Here is a 16477-nt window from a genome sequence, read left to right on the forward strand (position 1 = left end):
TGTTTGCAGATGACATTGTAATTTGCAGTGAGAGTAGAGAGCAGGTGGAGGAACAGCTAGAGAGGTGGAGGTTTGCTCTGGAAAGAAGAGGCATGAAGGTCAGTCGTAGTAAGACAGAATACATGTGTCTGAACGAGAGGGATCAAGGTAGAAGCGTTAGGTTACAGGGGGCTGAGGTGAAGAAGGTGCAGGAGTTTAAGTACTTGGGGTCAACAGTTCAGTGTGATGGGGAGTGTGGAAAAGAGGTGAAGAGGCGAGTGCAGGCAGGTTGGAGCGGGTGGAGGAAAGTGTCAGGAGTGTTGTGTGACAGAAGAGTGCCAGCAAGACTCAAAGGAAAGGTGTACAAGACAGTGGTGAGACCAGCTCTGCTCTATGGGTTAGAGACGGTGGCAGTGAGACAGAGACAAGAGGCTGAGATGGAGGTAGCGGAGATGAAGATGTTGAGGTTCTCCTTAGGAGTGACCAGGTTAGACAGGATAAGGAACGAGTACATCAGAGGGACGGCTCATGTTGCCTGTGTTAGCGACAAAGTCAGAGAAGCCAGACTGAGATGGTTTGGACATGTTCAGAGGAGGGATAGTGGATATATTGGTAGAAGGATGTTGGAGATGGAGCTGCCTGGCAGGAGGGCAAGAGGACGGCCAAAGAGGAGATATATGGATGTCTTAACAGAGGACATGAAGTTGGCTAATGTTAGGGTAGAAGATGTCCATGACAGAGTGAGGTGGAAAAGGATGATTCGCTGTGGCGACCCCTGATGGGAAAAGCCGAAAGAGAAAGAAGTGTATGTTCTGTTCTTCTTCTTCTTTTCCTTTCAGGGGTCTCCACAGCAAATCAGCTTTTTCGTCAGATGCCCTTCCTGAAACAACCCTCTGCGTGTTTCTGGGCTTGGGACCCAGCCAGCAAGGCCAAGTGGGCCACGAATGGGTTTGTCCACATTGGCTTAAGTGGGCGCTCAGTAGGCCAGCTGCCCAGTGGACAGCATTTACTTCCCACTTTTAAATCATATGAAGCCCACTTAGCCTTGCTGGCTGGGGCACCAACACAATGAGATCCTTGCTTGTGATTGCAAATGTTGAATCACATTTTTTAAGCTTTTGGGTGTTTTAAGTGTTAATTCCTCACTATAAACAACCTTAAAAGCGGTATTTTGATCCAACCCACGAAAACGAGTGGGCTCTCACGTTGTGACATAGATACGTGAGGAACCGCCCCTTCCAGGAAGTGTCTGTGCTGCCAGCACCGCCCCCAGGCTAACATACACACCCACTTTTTCTGTAGAGCTAGTGGTGATCGGCATAAACGCTTTCCTTTTATATGCACAACATGAACATCCGTCTTTGCAAAGTTCAGATGTTGTTTGTTTTCGTGAGCGAAACGCAGACACGCTTCTGAGGGTGAGGTCATGAAATGGGCGGCACCCACAAGGAGAGGAAGGCGGAGCCTCAGAGATTGAGTCGTCTTACTTCCAGGTAAGAAAATGTGCTGCAAAAATAACTCATAGGCTGTGTCCGAATTCCTTCCCTACTCACTCTACAGTGCACTCTATAGCCCAGGGGTCGGGAACCTTTTTGGCCAAGAGAGCCATAAACGCCACATATTTTTAAATGTAATTTCGAAAGAGCCATACAATAATGAATTGTCTTTTCCCACACTGAGGCACGGAGACATAACCTCATTTAGGGTTCTTTATTCTGGTTACTGCAGACCGCAACAAACGCCGTACAATTAATTCAGCAACTCTTGAATCTCTCCCGCCGAGACGAGAGCGCTTCTCCCAACTTTATATTTCTTCACTGCCGCCACAGCCCTCCCATATACCTTATTTGGCCCATAGCTGAACCCCATTGGTCCAAACTCCTTAACGACAGGCTGAGTGACAGAACTGAGGGCCAATCAGATCTCTGCTTGATGCATTCAATGAACTCCGGAATTTAGAACGCAACCCAACAGCCACCAGTTTAACTCAGTCCGCTACAATTTGTTTAAAACTAAATATACAAGTGAATGTGTGCATTTGATGTAATTTCAACACTTTTAAAGTACAATAAGTCTGTAGATTATTTTTTAATAACTTTGTTATGCTATTGCTAATAAATGATGAGTATTTCTTACTATTATTTCAAATTCTGGTGCTAAGTGGTTTTGCTGATGGTCTAGTCTGGTTGATATGGAGTCAATTCAGTCTAGGTTGATCCGTGGTGAGTTTCAGCTTCATGCAGGCGTTGAGACTTTAAACTTGATCTTAGGTTGGTCTGAATGTTCTGTAGATGTGAGACAGACTGCTCACATGCAGACGTGGAGCCAAATACATACTCACACGCTGCAGTATCTGACGGGCAGCATGTTTTAAATTTAGACAATCCCTGCGCGATTCACCTTGCTGTCTGTGCCCCCCCTCCCCTTTCTTCCTCACACATCCCGCTGCACCTTCGCGCTCTTTCTCAGAGACGGGAACGCGCAGTTGAAGAGACGGCAGATCGCAGGTTTTAGGCTGTTATAAACTCTGTGAAATAATAGATGATAGTTAATTGATAGTGGTGCCGATTTATTTTCTCCAAGCACCACTACTACCACCCACCCCCCTTGGCATTGCATCGCACCTGAGAAGGACTGGTCTAATGAAAAAAAAGCATAATTAAAGATTTGTCTGCGAGCCACATGTGACCCTCAAAAGAGCCATATATGGCTCGCGAGCCATAGGTTCCTGACCCCTGCTATAGTGCATTTGCCGTTTTTTAGTGCTGTCTGTATGTAAATTTCCAATATCGAGTCCCCTAGAAATTTCCCTGATGTCAATGAGAAAAACCAGTGCGCATCTATGCTCACTAGATTGGTGAATATAGACCACAATGCATTGGGTTTGAACAACTTTTGCCGAAAAAATGTATTTAAATGTATTTTTTAAATAAACATCAACGTTTTCATCTTCAGAACTCAGTGGTCGACGCAAAACGCTCGTATCAATTAGATCTTCACTTCGTGACATCGATGACGTCATATTCGCTGTTTGAAAAAAAAAGTATATGTACTATATAGTTTAGAAGTTAGGGATTAGGATGGGAATTTGGACACAGCCCATATTTTGAAAAAATTTGTTCTTTAGTTAGCCAAAGGTAATATATTTTCTGAAAGACTTGAGAAAAGCATGATATAAGCCATTTAAAATGTCAATAATGCTGTTTTATTATGTTTATTCATCACGTCTGTCACTTTTTCTTATCCTAAATAAAAAAAATAGGAGGTTTAAGTGAGGTGTAAGTTTTAATAAACTTTGTATTTTCTCAATTGAGGTTTTATTGTATTTAGTTCCAATATAAGGTATTTTTTGTCAAAGAAAAGTCAATCCTCTAATTTATTTTTTACCATAAAACAAGAATTGAAATATGACTTGAAAGTATTTAAACATTATGTTTAGTATGTACCAAGTTATTCTGGTGAAACCTTTTAAACCAGTTGTCTAGTAAAGCTTGTTTTTATCTCTCAACGGTTTTAACAGCAGTGACTGTAGGTTGTGTTTACCATAATGAACTCTGATCCTGGGCGGATTCAGACACATCCACATCTTGCGTAAAAGCTGCTTGTCTGTCCAATCATCCTGAAGGTGTGTTTGTTCAAGCATAGGTTGATTACTTTGAGGTCAGTGAGCCCCGCTAATTTGGAGGATTTGGGCCAGGTTTCTACCGTTAGTTGTCCACCAGACAAACCACCATCTGGACAGGCTTAGGCTTCTGGATAAGCCTGTATATTGTCTCCTTAAAGGATTTTATTGTTAAAAGACTGAAATAATCCTTGCTATCCATACTCATGAGTAGAAGAAGAATGTCTACATTTGAAAAATTTTACCGTCACATTTTCTTTGTCGTATCCTATTCAGTTTTGTCTTTGTTTTGTTTTTTTAAGGTAAGGAGGGCTGATGCAACTTTTTAAGTGAAGTATTCTATTTGTTGGTGAGATAAAACTGTCAAAATAAGTGGCATGATTTGTAGTAGGTTTTCCTACATTTAAATCATTAGCATTTTCTGTTGGTTAAATGTTTTTTCATTAAAGGGCCAGTGTCATGCTTTCTTAGAGTAAACTATATCCATATGTATGATAATAATATTACCTATGAATGTTGCGTGCATTGGACACGGGGGGGTGGGGGGCTGTGGCGCGGGAGGTGCTCGGTATGAGTTGTGCTCGTGCTGCTTAGATTCTGACACCGCGGCTAACATGAGGAGAGGGCGGACGGCGCCTCCTGGGTTCTCTCTTTTTTTAGCATTTTATAATCATTTCTTTTATTTGTGTTTGTTTGTGTTTTTTATAATGAAGGGCTTTTTTTATTCTAATGTGTTGTGATTGGTGTTTTTGTGTTCTTATTTGTTTTTATGTACAGCACCTTGAGCTCGTCTTTTTCCTGGAAGGTGCACTTGAAATAAAATTAATTGGAATTTGAGTTTAAAGAATAATTTTTTTAACAAAATGAGTTATTTTCACAGTTCCTCTCTTTGTGATGTCACAATGTGAGAACTCGCTCATTTTCGTGGATTGGGAGGGGGTGGTGCTCAGAGTTCAGGTTTTTAGTGTTACAGGGGAGAAGGGAAGTACCCAGGCGCAGAGAGGAGAGGAGGCAGGAGGATGCAGGGAATGGAGGGTTTAATAACAAAAAAACTACAAAACCAAAACCACTGCATAAGCAGGCTAAAACACTCGAAACTTGAAACTACAGAACGCTCAAAAACAGGGAACAGCACAATTACAAACTATGGACCAGCACAGGAGGAAGGGAAAGACAGGACTTAAATACATGCAGACAAACGAGACACAGGTGGAAACACTCAGGAAGGATGGGGACCAAAGTAAAACTCAAAACTACAACAAACCAGGAAACACTACAAAATAAAACAGGAAGTAACTCAAAACATGCCAGAACAAAAAGGAAACAAACCACAAGGGCAAAGAAACAGAAACCGTGACATTTAGAGGAATGCTCATGTGTGAAGGAATCAAAATACCCTTTAAAGCTTCAAAAGGCCTCTCAACCAATTTCACAAACACTACTTCTAAGATTTTACTTTAATATTGTTCTTATGTATGGATATTTTGGTCAAACTACAGAATCAAACTAATCCACAAATCAAATGGTTTTCTTATTATACACAAACCAATTTATTCTAAATTCCTTTAAAAAAAGCCAAATGACTTTTGTTATAAAACTGTTTTTGCATCACTTTTAATTTGAATTAAATAAATGGGTAACTTTATGTAATAATGAATACAGAGACTTACAAAAAAGTTGCATTTTTGCCTAAAACAGAATAAGACAATGCTTTAAAAGGATACTAATTGATGGTTTTGTTTAAATAACATGTACTACTCAGTACGTATTTTTTAATCAAGTAAAATTGGGTTTAGACCTAGTTTTTTGTAGTTACTGATCACAACAGCATTAGTAAGAGCTGAGTAACAAAAGAAAGTGAAAAGATCCGAATGAATGTATAGAAGAAGAAAAATTGAAGTGTGCTAGTTAAGGAGGTAACCTAAATGGATACAACAGGATGGAAATGGATATAACAGTTTAAAAGCAAATCAAACTTTTTTTTTATTAAAAAAAGCGCTTCTCATGCCTTGCACAACTCAAAGTGCTTTAACATTTCAAACAGAAAACATACACAATATGACAATAAAGACCCAACCCACCCTACACCCTTCCTACACCCTTGCGTTAACACATACAACCCATGACCCCACATACAATGAAAACCTATAAAAGTAACTTTTAAAAGAGACTTATGGCTTGGCTCTGCTGTGAGGAAAGAGTATTTGGGAATCCATTCATACCAGGAGCCAGCTCGGCCGTAGGAACATCGGCACAGTCCACACCCAGACCGGGACAGCAACGGGTCCACTTCACAGCCGTGAAGCTGCAATGTGTCAGAAGTCAGAGCTCTGTCTCTCCCTCTGGTCACCGGAGGGAGCAATCTCCATTCAGAGTACTGAAAGTCTTCAACTCCCAGCACGACCTGCGTGCATTTCCTGCTTTCCACACACCTACCTCTCATTCACTCAATCAACCACAGCATACTTAAGCACTACACTGAGCTTAGCTCAGTGCGAAGTATTGTTTGTGCCACTTTGCCTTCCTTACTGAGTGTTATAGTTTGACCTGATCCGACTCTCCTCTGATGATCTCATGCCTTTTATTGACTCCTTCCTGCCTAACCCTGCAGCTCTGTGGACTTTTAGCAGAGCTAATAAACTTGCTGCATTTGATCCAGCAGTCTGCCTGTTCTTGTGACACAATGTTAAACTCCATCCACCCCAGCAAGGGCAACAATCAAACTGTCCAAGGTGCTTTCATTTATACTATATTATCATCTGATTCGATTTGATTGTTTTTTCCTATCATTAATTGTAGTCAATGCAATGGAAAAATAATCACACAGACCTTGAGATTTGGTTTTTTCTTCCACTCTCTCCAGGCGGTTGTGTGGGGATGATTAAAATGATGGTGCGGCCCAAATGTTTGTTTTTGTTTCAATCTACCCCTCTCCACCTAAGCAAATCTTTCTTCAAAAAATTAGACAAGACAATACTGGAATTCATTTGGAATAAGAAAGTCACTAGGATTAGACGAGAGTTTCTACAAAGACCAAAATCCTCAGGAGGAATGGGCTTGCCAGATTTTCAGCTTTATTATTGGGCTTGTAACCTTGAAAATATCTCATTTTGGATCACTGAGAAATTTCCAAACGGGATGGAGATAGAACAGTTATTGCACCCCTTCTTCCCCTAAGGCATTTGTTTTTTCAGACATCACCACAATAACACTGAAAAACATTAAGGATTTGGTTGTATCCCACACAGTCAGAATATAGAAACAGATTGTGCGTGATTTAGGCTGCTAGTTCGCGCCTACGGCCCCGTTGACCATCACCAGGATGACTCATACACATTCACACACCAGTGGAGCTGCACTGGAGGCAAGGAGGGTGAAGTTTCTTGCCCAAGGACACAATGACTGTTGGCTGGGGGTAGCGGGGATCGAACCGCCGACCCTTCAATCATTGACCGACCTGCTCAACCGCCTGAGCCAGTGCTGACCTATAACTTGGCTAACACTCACTTTTTAAAATGTTTGAGACTTTGTTAGACACAACTCTCCAAATTATCCACAACTCCCTGAGGAATACCTTACCGATTCATTATATTTGAAAGATCCCGCGACTAAAAGCGGAATCATATATTTGTACAATAAACTGAGCCACCTCAATGGTCATAGCACCTTGCAGCACCTGAGGGAGGCCTGGCAGGAAGAGCTCGGAATAAATATTTCAGAAGAGCAAAGGGATCAAGCCTTAGGATCCACACACACAACCTCAATCTGAGCCAGGCATGGCTTAATTCAGTTTAAGATTATACACTTGCTCCACTGGACCAGGCTCAGGCTTAGTAAGGTATTCCCAGTCGTTGACCCTCTTTGTATACATTGTGGACAGGCTCTAGCATCTTTGTCGCATATGTTTTGGGGTTGCTCTAAGCTGTCAAACCTTTGGTCTGGTGTTTCTCTGACATTGTCAACATTTTTAAACCAGACGGTCAAGTTGGACCCTCATTGGAATTCTGGGAATCACCGATCTCCAAACTTTAAAAAGAAATGGGAACGTAGGGTAATTCAGTTCACATGCTTAGTTGCACGCAGAATCATACTTGAATCATAATTGGAAGCAAACACAGCCCCCCACACACATCCAGTGCGTTAGTGACATAATGTTTTTTCTAAATCTAGAAAAAAATTAGGTACATCCTGCAGGGACAGGAAGTCCGGTCCACCTTAAATAATGAGTTTGCAAAAAACAGTTACATTTATATTTTTTGTTTACGTTTTTTTATTTTCTTTATTTATGTATTTATTTTCTTTTTCTCTTTTTCTTTCCACACATTGTTCTTGTAATCTGTTATTGCTGTGTTTTTTGAAAATATGTCAAAAACTCCATAAAAAAAAAAAAAAAAGAAGAAACAGGATCAGGAGACAGACAGTGTTGCCAGATTGGGCGGTTTTTCCGCACATCTCCAATGACCTTACCTGGAGCACCAACACTTCCTGCCTTGTCAAAAAAGGAACATCAGCGCCTCTATTTCCCAAGGAGGCTCAGGCGTGCTGGGATGAGGATTGTAGTCCTGACCTCCTTCTACAGGTGTGTAGTTGAGAGCGTCCTGTCCTCCTGCATCACGGTGTGGCACGGCAGCTGCTCTGTGGCAGAGAGAAAAGCGCTGCAACGACTGACTAAAGCTGCGCAGAGAACTGTGGTCTGCCGCCTGCAGACCACCACTGAGAACTACGAGACCAGTTGCAGGTAATGAGCCTCCAACATACTGAAAGACCCCACTCACCCCTCACACCCTCTGTTCGCCCTGCTCCCCTCAGGCAGGAGGCTGCGGAGCATAAAGAGCAGGACCACCAGACTGAGGAACAGTTTTGTCCCAGAAGCATAACTCAGGAAGATCATTGTAACATCCCCCCGGACAACTTGAAAAAGCAGCACTTTGTGACACACACTCTTCTGTGCTAAATTTCGGTGCAATAATCACAGGACTGTGCAATATTTAAGGTGTAATCAGGATAACTATTATCTTATTTTATAATGGCACAAAATCCGTTCAAGGGTTACCACACCTGAGAGATCTCTAACCAACTGCTGCATTACACTCCAAGTCATAGCCCCTCCTTCCTTCTTCTTCTTCTTCTCTTAAACCCCCCTATGTATTCCAAAGGCCACTGTTGCCCTCCCCTTCTGTACGATGTCCTGTTAAGGAGGGACTGGAGTGGGCTGGATCATACAGTGTATTGTTTTCTGTTTGTTTGTTAACAGAAATAAAGGGAGGCTTCTCTCCAGGAGGTAACACTGTGTCACACCAAATAATTAACCAGCACAATGCTGAAAACGACCGGTTGCCAAGGGGACTGTGCAACACAGTGATATATTCTCTTCTGTGCAATACTGAATAGGGAGCATAATATATCATATTAATATGTCTCTTACTTCCTGTCTTAATCTCACTGTAAACAGCTGGCCCCGGACCAGAGACAAAAATTTCGTTTTATCCCCTGTGGAGAAATGACAATAAGGAATCCTGAATCCTGAAGATCAGGTCCTGATTTAACACTCAGGAAGGAAGGCAGAGTGGCACAAACAATACTTCCCATTGAGTGAGGCTCGGTGCAGTGCTTGAGTAGACTGTGATTGGTTGAATGAATGAGAGTCAGGTGTGAGGCACCCAGGAAGTGCACGCTGGGGTTGCTGCAAGATGAAGTGCATTCAGTACCCAGGAGATGGTTCCCGCTGATAACCAGAGGGGGAGACAGAGTTCTGACTTCTGACACTTTCCCACCTCTACTACTACTACCGGCAGTTTTTTTTAAACTGCTCTGAGATGACTAATTTATTTCACAGTGTCTAAGTAATAAAAAAATAACAACGTTTTTTTAAGTGTTATCAGTACCTGTTCAAAATTCTTTATCTGTCATATTGCCAATATATAATGCATTAATAAAAACGTATTTATAAATGTAATCATTTATAATATACATTAGTCTGGTTAAAGGTTATTGAGTCATATATTGTGTTTTTTAAGGACTGGGTTGAACATTTGTTCAAAATATACCATGTTCATAGTAAGATTCCTCTATTGTCCTTCTGTTTAGAAGAACAGGTCACAAGAGTGAGCACTGTGGTTTAGGAATTGAGGAAGAGCACAGAAGTCAAGTCCACGTTTGTAGCAAACCAAATTGCATGGGAGAAAAAGAAACCTCATCATAGTCACAAACATATGGCTGGCTCTGACGGAAAATGCACAAAGAAGCATATTTGAGAACTGAAAGACAATCTGATTGGAAAAAAACCTTGAATACTCTCAGTTTAGAGACAATAGATTTTTGTTTCCCACGAGTAAAGTAGCTCCTCAGCTCCCTTTAATGAAGGTTTAGCTTGTACCGCTGCATGTGTAAGATTCAAGAATGACCTGTAATGAGCTCTTCTGTTTAGTAGCTTGTTCTTTTATTATTACATTTCACCACAAATGTAGATAAAACACGACAAAAGTCATTTGTTTTCTTCATAAAACATTCAATCATTAAAATTATTCTCAGGAGCTAAACACCAGAAAACTCTGTAGTCAATAGGGGTACAGGTGTTTAAATATCAAACCTCTTTTAAGCCCAACGTGTAACATATAGATATAGGACATGTATAAAGAAAATTCAGCTTAAAATTGGATTTCTGACTATTTCTTTATTCAAATTGTGTTGAATTGGGAGCAGACTGAAATAAAAAATTAGAAGCTTGTAGCAGTGGCGTAGAAGCTACAGTGGGTGAGCCACTGCTCCATTCTGATCATCCACTTGCAGACAAATAGATCCATGAATGTCTTTGTTTTCCTCGTCTGGGCTGGAATCTGGATCTAAACTGTACCGCTTGATAGCTCCAACACTGCTTGGATGTGTAATATTAGGTTGGAGTGTGAGGGCTGTAAGCTGTCAGGAGAATGCAAAAACAGATGGATGTCGGGAAGTAGGGGCAGGCTTACCCCATGCCAAGAGTCCCTCCCAATACTAAGAGATATTTCTAATGAACTCCTGCTGCTCTGCAGAAAATATGTCCTAAAACATGTCAGTTTTTTTACTTTGGCTAAAAACAGCATTAAAAGATCACTGGGACTGCTTTTAAAAAAGATGAAAAGATGATCAGAGTGGGGCTTTAAACACCTTAAATAGATCAAGCTTGAACAATTTTACTTCTTGTTGCCTTCAATGTTTTTTCAATAAATAACAGACTAAAATATTTTCACCTAAAGACCATGTGTTTCATACAGGACAGTAAACAGAAAGCCTGAACTTTCTGATGAAATAGGAAACTAGGTTTTTTTTTAATTCAGTAATCGTCTGGATAGCTCTTTTTGTCTGCATGAGTATTAGAGAAAGCCTCGTAACCCAGCAGCACCTTTTAGAGATTAGATTGATTTCAATGTTAGAATGTCAGCCCCCTTGAAGAAAAATCAGAGGTTTTTTATGTTGTGATGCTAAACCTCCGCTTATGTTTTAAACAGAAAAGTAGTACTATGACACAGTATAGATCAAATCTATGTGACCTTCAGTTGATCTCGTGATAAAAAAAAAGACAAAGCTGAGGATCAAAAACATTTGTGTAGTAGATGATATGATTTAGGCGTGGTGTTTGACACCTAAAGAGCTAAACGCTGTCTAGTTTTCCAGTTAGCTTAATCAAAAACCAGCTTTTTGTCCTAAGTGACATCTGTGAGGTCTACAGGGGAAACTCTAGCTGGCATTTGCTGCGTGGCAGAGTGACCCTTGCATGGCTTACATTCAGATTTTTGAATGAACAGAGGGTGTGTAGATTCCAAAAAGAGATAAATCACCAACCACTGCATCATTGTCACTGTATGAGCAACACACACACACACACACACACATTTCTGGTAAAACTAGTGTCACGATAAAGTCACTAATGTGGTCTTGGTCAGTAGCAGCAGACTTATTTTCGGCTTACAATCTCTGCATGAGTCATTGGAAAGTCTATTTCTCTTCCACATTCGTCACAGGCAGAGTTGAAGTTGCAGGGGAGCATTGCTTCAACGTCTCTTTGTCCTTTTGAGAGCTGCTCTCAGACATGTCCAGCTTGCGATGAGATTTCAACTCTTTTTGGGCCAGATTCTCCAAGTCTGCAAAGTGAAAACAGGAGGGAATTTAGTCAATCTTTCTTTGGTTTCCTGCAGCTGAAATTCATCTGTGACACAAACCAGTTTAATTAAACATCTAATTTCAATAAGTCATTGAATTCTGAGACCAAAAAGGGTTTCCAACGACAAAGAACGTCCACTTACACCTCAGCACAGACTTGTTGACACTGCTGTGACCTCTGTCTGGGTTCCTGCTCAAATCAATGTAGTAGTAGAATCTCAGTTCCACAGGATACTCTGTGTGTGGCAGGTTCTGAAGCAAGGGAATCATCCTGTTGGACATGGGTCCCTCTGCCAAAACTTGGTGCATCACATATTTGCACCAGTCATCCTGCACAAAGCTGGGGGTGATAAGTAACGCCCATACATGACTTTCCTTCAAGGCGTGGGCAAACTCTGTAGCGATGGCAGCTCCCGGGCAGGCGTCGCGGTGCCACAGATAACATCGGAGTTTGTGGGGGGCAGCCTCGAGAGACAAAACAAGCCGAGTGGCCTCCTCCATGTCTGAGTCAGTAGAGCTGTGGCACACAAAAAGGTCATATTTCTTTTTCCATCTCTGCTCAGATGTGAGAGCAAGCTGCAGTTGCTGTGGTCTGGACGGGGATTTCCCCGATGGCTCTGCAGGCAGCGGAGAGGCAGACGGAGATGATAAAGAGGCGACAGACGTCACAGAGTTTGGGGTTATGATCTCTTCTTTTTCACGCTGTATTGACAGAGTTTCTCCTGTTTTTAAGATTTTCCGAAACCAACCTAAAGAAAAGAGAATGAGCGTCAGGGATTTCTGGCATTTTCAGACAGAAAATAACAAAATCCTTCTTCCTGTGAAAAAAAAAGCTTTTTATAATTTGCTAAAGATGTAGAATGGACACAAAAATAAACATGTAAAAGGGGAACTTGTCATCTGCATAACCGACAACCCTCTAAAAAAACTAAAGAAAATTAAAAAAGCATCACTCTTTTATATGGCTATCTTCCAGAGTTTTCCGCCAGTACATCCTTGCACAGAGCACCAGCATTTACAGATGTTTATTGAGCACGAACCTCCACTTAAACAAAGAACTGACCCTTCCTGTGAGAAGATGTTGAGTTCCAGGTTCAACTTCCTGTCTGAGTATCTCTTTTTTTTCTGTTTGCGATTGTTTCCCAGGCCATCTATGGGACACAGCTCATGTTGTGGAAGTAGGACTTTCAATAGGTATAGTAAACAGTTGAGTTTGACAAGAATTCCCATGAATTTTACATGCCTGCCGCTTCGCAGAGTAATCCAGAGTAAGACAATCCACCACCTGCGGATGTAAAAGGATCAAAAGAGCTTGACCATGAAACCCTTTCCCTTCACGTACCGTGCATTTTGTTGATGCCTTCATGTCTGCTGAACTGCTCCTCAAAGCCTCCCAAGTAAATCCAGCCTAAAGAATCCGTCGTGAGTCTGTCCGTCAAAATGCACACAATCGTGAGCAAATAGCAGCTGATGCAAAGTCCCTGATATCAGGGCTAAAAGAGGAAGCTGCAGATGGGACGCCCAGACATGTTCAGTCAAGTTTCAAATGCCTGCAAGCTTTTACACTCCACTGAGTAACTAAACTCTTGCAAAACAAGTGTATCTATAGATATTTACATAAATCTTACTCAAGCGTGATTAAACTTAAGATACTGTTTGAAATATTAATCTTTCTGCTATTCATTTGACATGGAAAACATCAACCATAGGGTTCATTGGTATGTTTGTGTGTTAGCAGGTTGTCTTTGTGTCAGTAAAATAAAATGAAAACCCTTTTTTAATCAATTTAAGCACAATTCTTAACAGGTCTTCGTATATGGCCATAAACATGCGATCAACAAATAGGATTTAGGCGATTTCTTTCTTTGTTTTTTTGTTTGTTTTTTTAAACAAAGCATCCAAACTATTTCAGGAACGGAATGTGACTATGGAAAATTGTCAGCAATGATTTAGTCAATGTAAACTTTCATCTTTATGCTGAAGTCGACACCACAAGAAAAAAAGAAAATGTTGACGCAGCAAATAGAGAAGTTTGAAAGAGGAGCCATAGAGATAGCAAGCTGTTACATTATGGGATTACATATCTGTTAAAAATTGAAAGGGCGTAAAGACAACTAAGCGGGCGTATTTAGGAACTGAGTGAGTGACCCTCACAACCGCGCTGGCGCAATCCTAACTGAACAGTGAGCTTGCGCGGTCACTTCCTTTTTGCGCGCTCATCTGGATTTACGCTCAGTGTTAAGGGGGCATTTCTGTCACTTGTGGGGCAGGAACCATGTCTTATCGGCGAGGCAGAGGGGCGGGACTGTCATTTCTCAGAGCAGGGGGGGTCTTGAGCTGCATGCGGCTCTCTGCCTTTAACATATTTTCTATGTACAGTACTTTCACAACCATAAGGTGAAAGTCTTACATTTTCTCCAAAAGGTACAGAGCGGCCCTAATGTGTTGTTGTGTGACTTCGGTAAAGAGGATCTAGGAGAGAACAGCATGAGAACGGAAACCCTGGGAAGAAACCCTGGGAATGCAAAGAGACACGATTATGAGGCATAGTTTAAACTGCAGCTATCAGCTACGCGGAGGAACACGGGAATAGAGCAGCTGCAATTCGGTTAAATTAGATCTTCACAGATTCAGACTTCCTGCTTCAATAACTCTTCTGATAAACGTTCAAATGTGTCAGCAAGTATCTCAATCCTTTTGTATTAACACAGAGAGTGAACTACAAAAGCATTTTCAAAGAAAAAAGATCGTTTTTATTGCCTTTTAATCAGAATTGTTCGTTTCAAGCTGTGAATGCAGACATGCAGCAGCCGGCGCCAAGGGACCGTCAACAAAGTGCAACCTCTGTGAAACACAGTCTGTAAAAATCAGTAGTGAACTTTTAAAAAGTGAATACATGTCTATATTTATATGAACTGGTAATGAAGACTCGTCAGCATAGTCATGCTACATTACTATTATTATACTAAATTTTGTTGGAAAGTCAACCTCTATTTTATTGCATATAGTTTTTAAAATTTAATAGAGATATGAATCATAACATAAATGCACAATAGCTCTGAAGATACTAAAGCTTCTGTCACCAAACCTCCTGTGCTGACTAATCATGACCTCATTGTCCTACTGCAATAAAGATTATGTCATAATTCACGTTGTTTATTGTTGGGAATTTTTCGTATTTAAATATTGATCAGATGTGGTCAAAAATGCTCAATAGCTTTAAAGATTCTGTAGTTACTGACACAAAACTTACTGTACTGACTAATCATGACCTTATTTTCCTACTACAATAAAGATTGTGCAAAACAAATTCTTCCTTCTACCTTTCTACCTTCAGAGCTATATAACTCTAACTATAGAGTTATTGATTTTTACACAGTGGTGTTTCACAGTTCACAGAGGTTGCACTTTGTTGACGGTCCTTTGACAGCCGGCTGCTGCATGTCTGCATTCACAGCTTGAAGCGAACAATTCTGATTAAAAGGCAAAAAAACGATCTTTTTTCTTCAGAAATGCATTTGTGGTTCACTCTCTGGGTTAATAAAAAATGATTGAGATACTTGCTGACACATTTGAACGTTGATCAGAAGAGTTATTGGGTCAGGAAGTCCGAATCTGTGAAGATCTTTCTAACTTATCGAACCTCTGCTGCCAGAGAATTTAAAATGATGAATCCATGGTTCGCAAGTGAGGAGGCTGGAAAATCAACTCCGACAAGACAAGAAGACGCAGCAGCAGCTGAGTTTCCGCGGAAAAGGAAAGGCCTTACCGGGACTCAGCGCCGGTGAGTTACGCCACACTTTGGGACTGCAGGACTTAAACTTGGCCTGACGCGTCTGCTTTCACTGTTCTGAGGTTGAGGAAAGGGAAGCCGGTGTGTTTGATAGAGATGTAGCCCAGCTGTTTCAGATACAGAAGATGAAGACTTTGATGGATTTTAAATGCTGATTGATGACTGAAAAAATAAATCACAACCAACTCAGTTTTGCGCTCGCTGCCTTTTTAAAACACACACCAGCATGCACGTTTTACCGGTATGTGTTAACGTTAAATACAGAAAAAACGCTCAAAACTGAAACGGCGCCATCTAATCCAGTGCTGTTGTAAGGAGAGGAGGGGTTTATGGGAAATAATATGGCTTTAATTGTGTGTTTGTGTGTCTGGCAGGTCAGTGTGTGGTGTGGCTCTTTGACTATCACAGTTCGAAATGTCGGCTCTTTTTTGTGTCAAACTTGTTTGAGGCCCCCCCTTCATAAAAAAAGAGCCCTTCATAAAAAAAAACGCGGATGTGACGTGGATTAAAACCTTAACCAACGACCCAAAACTAAGGTAAGAAAGTGCAGCGCGTTTTTTTGTGCTGTAAGTTTTTCTCATGTGAAATTCACTGCATTTGTTACCGTTTTAATGCTTTTAATCCACATTACAGCCGCTGTGTCTTTTCCATTAAAGCCCCAAAATGAAAGTCCCGCCCCACTGCTTGACATGCAAATCTTAGCCAATCGGATCAACCAGAAAGGTTCATGCCCCCAAGTGACAAACACACCCCTGAATACCGCCCCCAAGTGACAAAAACGCCCCCTTAACACTGACACTTGACCGAGTAAGATCAATGCTCAGTAAGGATTTTAGCCGTTTTGTGGTAAAATACGGGGTTGCTTGGTTAGAATTGCGCCTGCAGGGTTTTAATGTTCACTCACTCAGTTTCTAAATACGCCCGCTCAGTTGTCTTTACGCCCT

At 41.2% G+C, this 16477-nt stretch overlaps 1 protein-coding gene across 3 annotated transcripts; it reads right to left on the reverse strand.

The window, feature by feature from the left end:
• Positions 1-10018: 10018 nt before the first annotated feature.
• On the reverse strand, positions 10019-13294 carry tirap (toll-interleukin 1 receptor (TIR) domain containing adaptor protein). Of its 3 annotated transcripts, none has more exons than XM_078929481.1 (3): positions 13083-13294; positions 11884-12257; positions 10019-11721 (listed from the first exon to the last, which is right to left on the reverse strand). In XM_078929481.1, exons 2-3 carry the CDS (start codon positions 12239-12241, stop codon positions 11576-11578), a joined length of 504 nt encoding a protein of 167 aa, XP_078785607.1. In that variant the 5' UTR covers positions 12242-12257; positions 13083-13294; the 3' UTR covers positions 10019-11575. The 3 variants fall into 3 exon arrangements, with proteins under 3 accessions (XP_078785607.1, XP_011481259.1, XP_078785606.1); XM_011482957.4 differs by having other exon boundaries at positions 11884-12489; positions 13083-13293; XM_078929480.1 differs by lacking the exon at positions 13083-13294 and adding an exon at positions 12804-13072 and having other exon boundaries at positions 11884-12489.
• Positions 13295-16477: the final 3183 nt, after the last annotated feature.

Source organism: Oryzias latipes, chromosome 13 (assembly GCF_053564925.1).
Source record: "Oryzias latipes strain Hd-rR chromosome 13, Olatipes_Hd-rR_3.1".
NCBI lineage: Eukaryota > Metazoa > Chordata > Actinopteri > Beloniformes > Adrianichthyidae > Oryzias > Oryzias latipes.

Bases quoted from the DNA above. Each gene is read 5' to 3' on its own strand.
- tirap (XM_011482957.4), bottom strand. The intron at 11,722-11,883 runs GTAAGTGGACGT...TTCACTTTGCAG, and splicing joins CAACAAGTCTGTGCTGAGGT to ACTTGGAGAATCTGGCCCAA.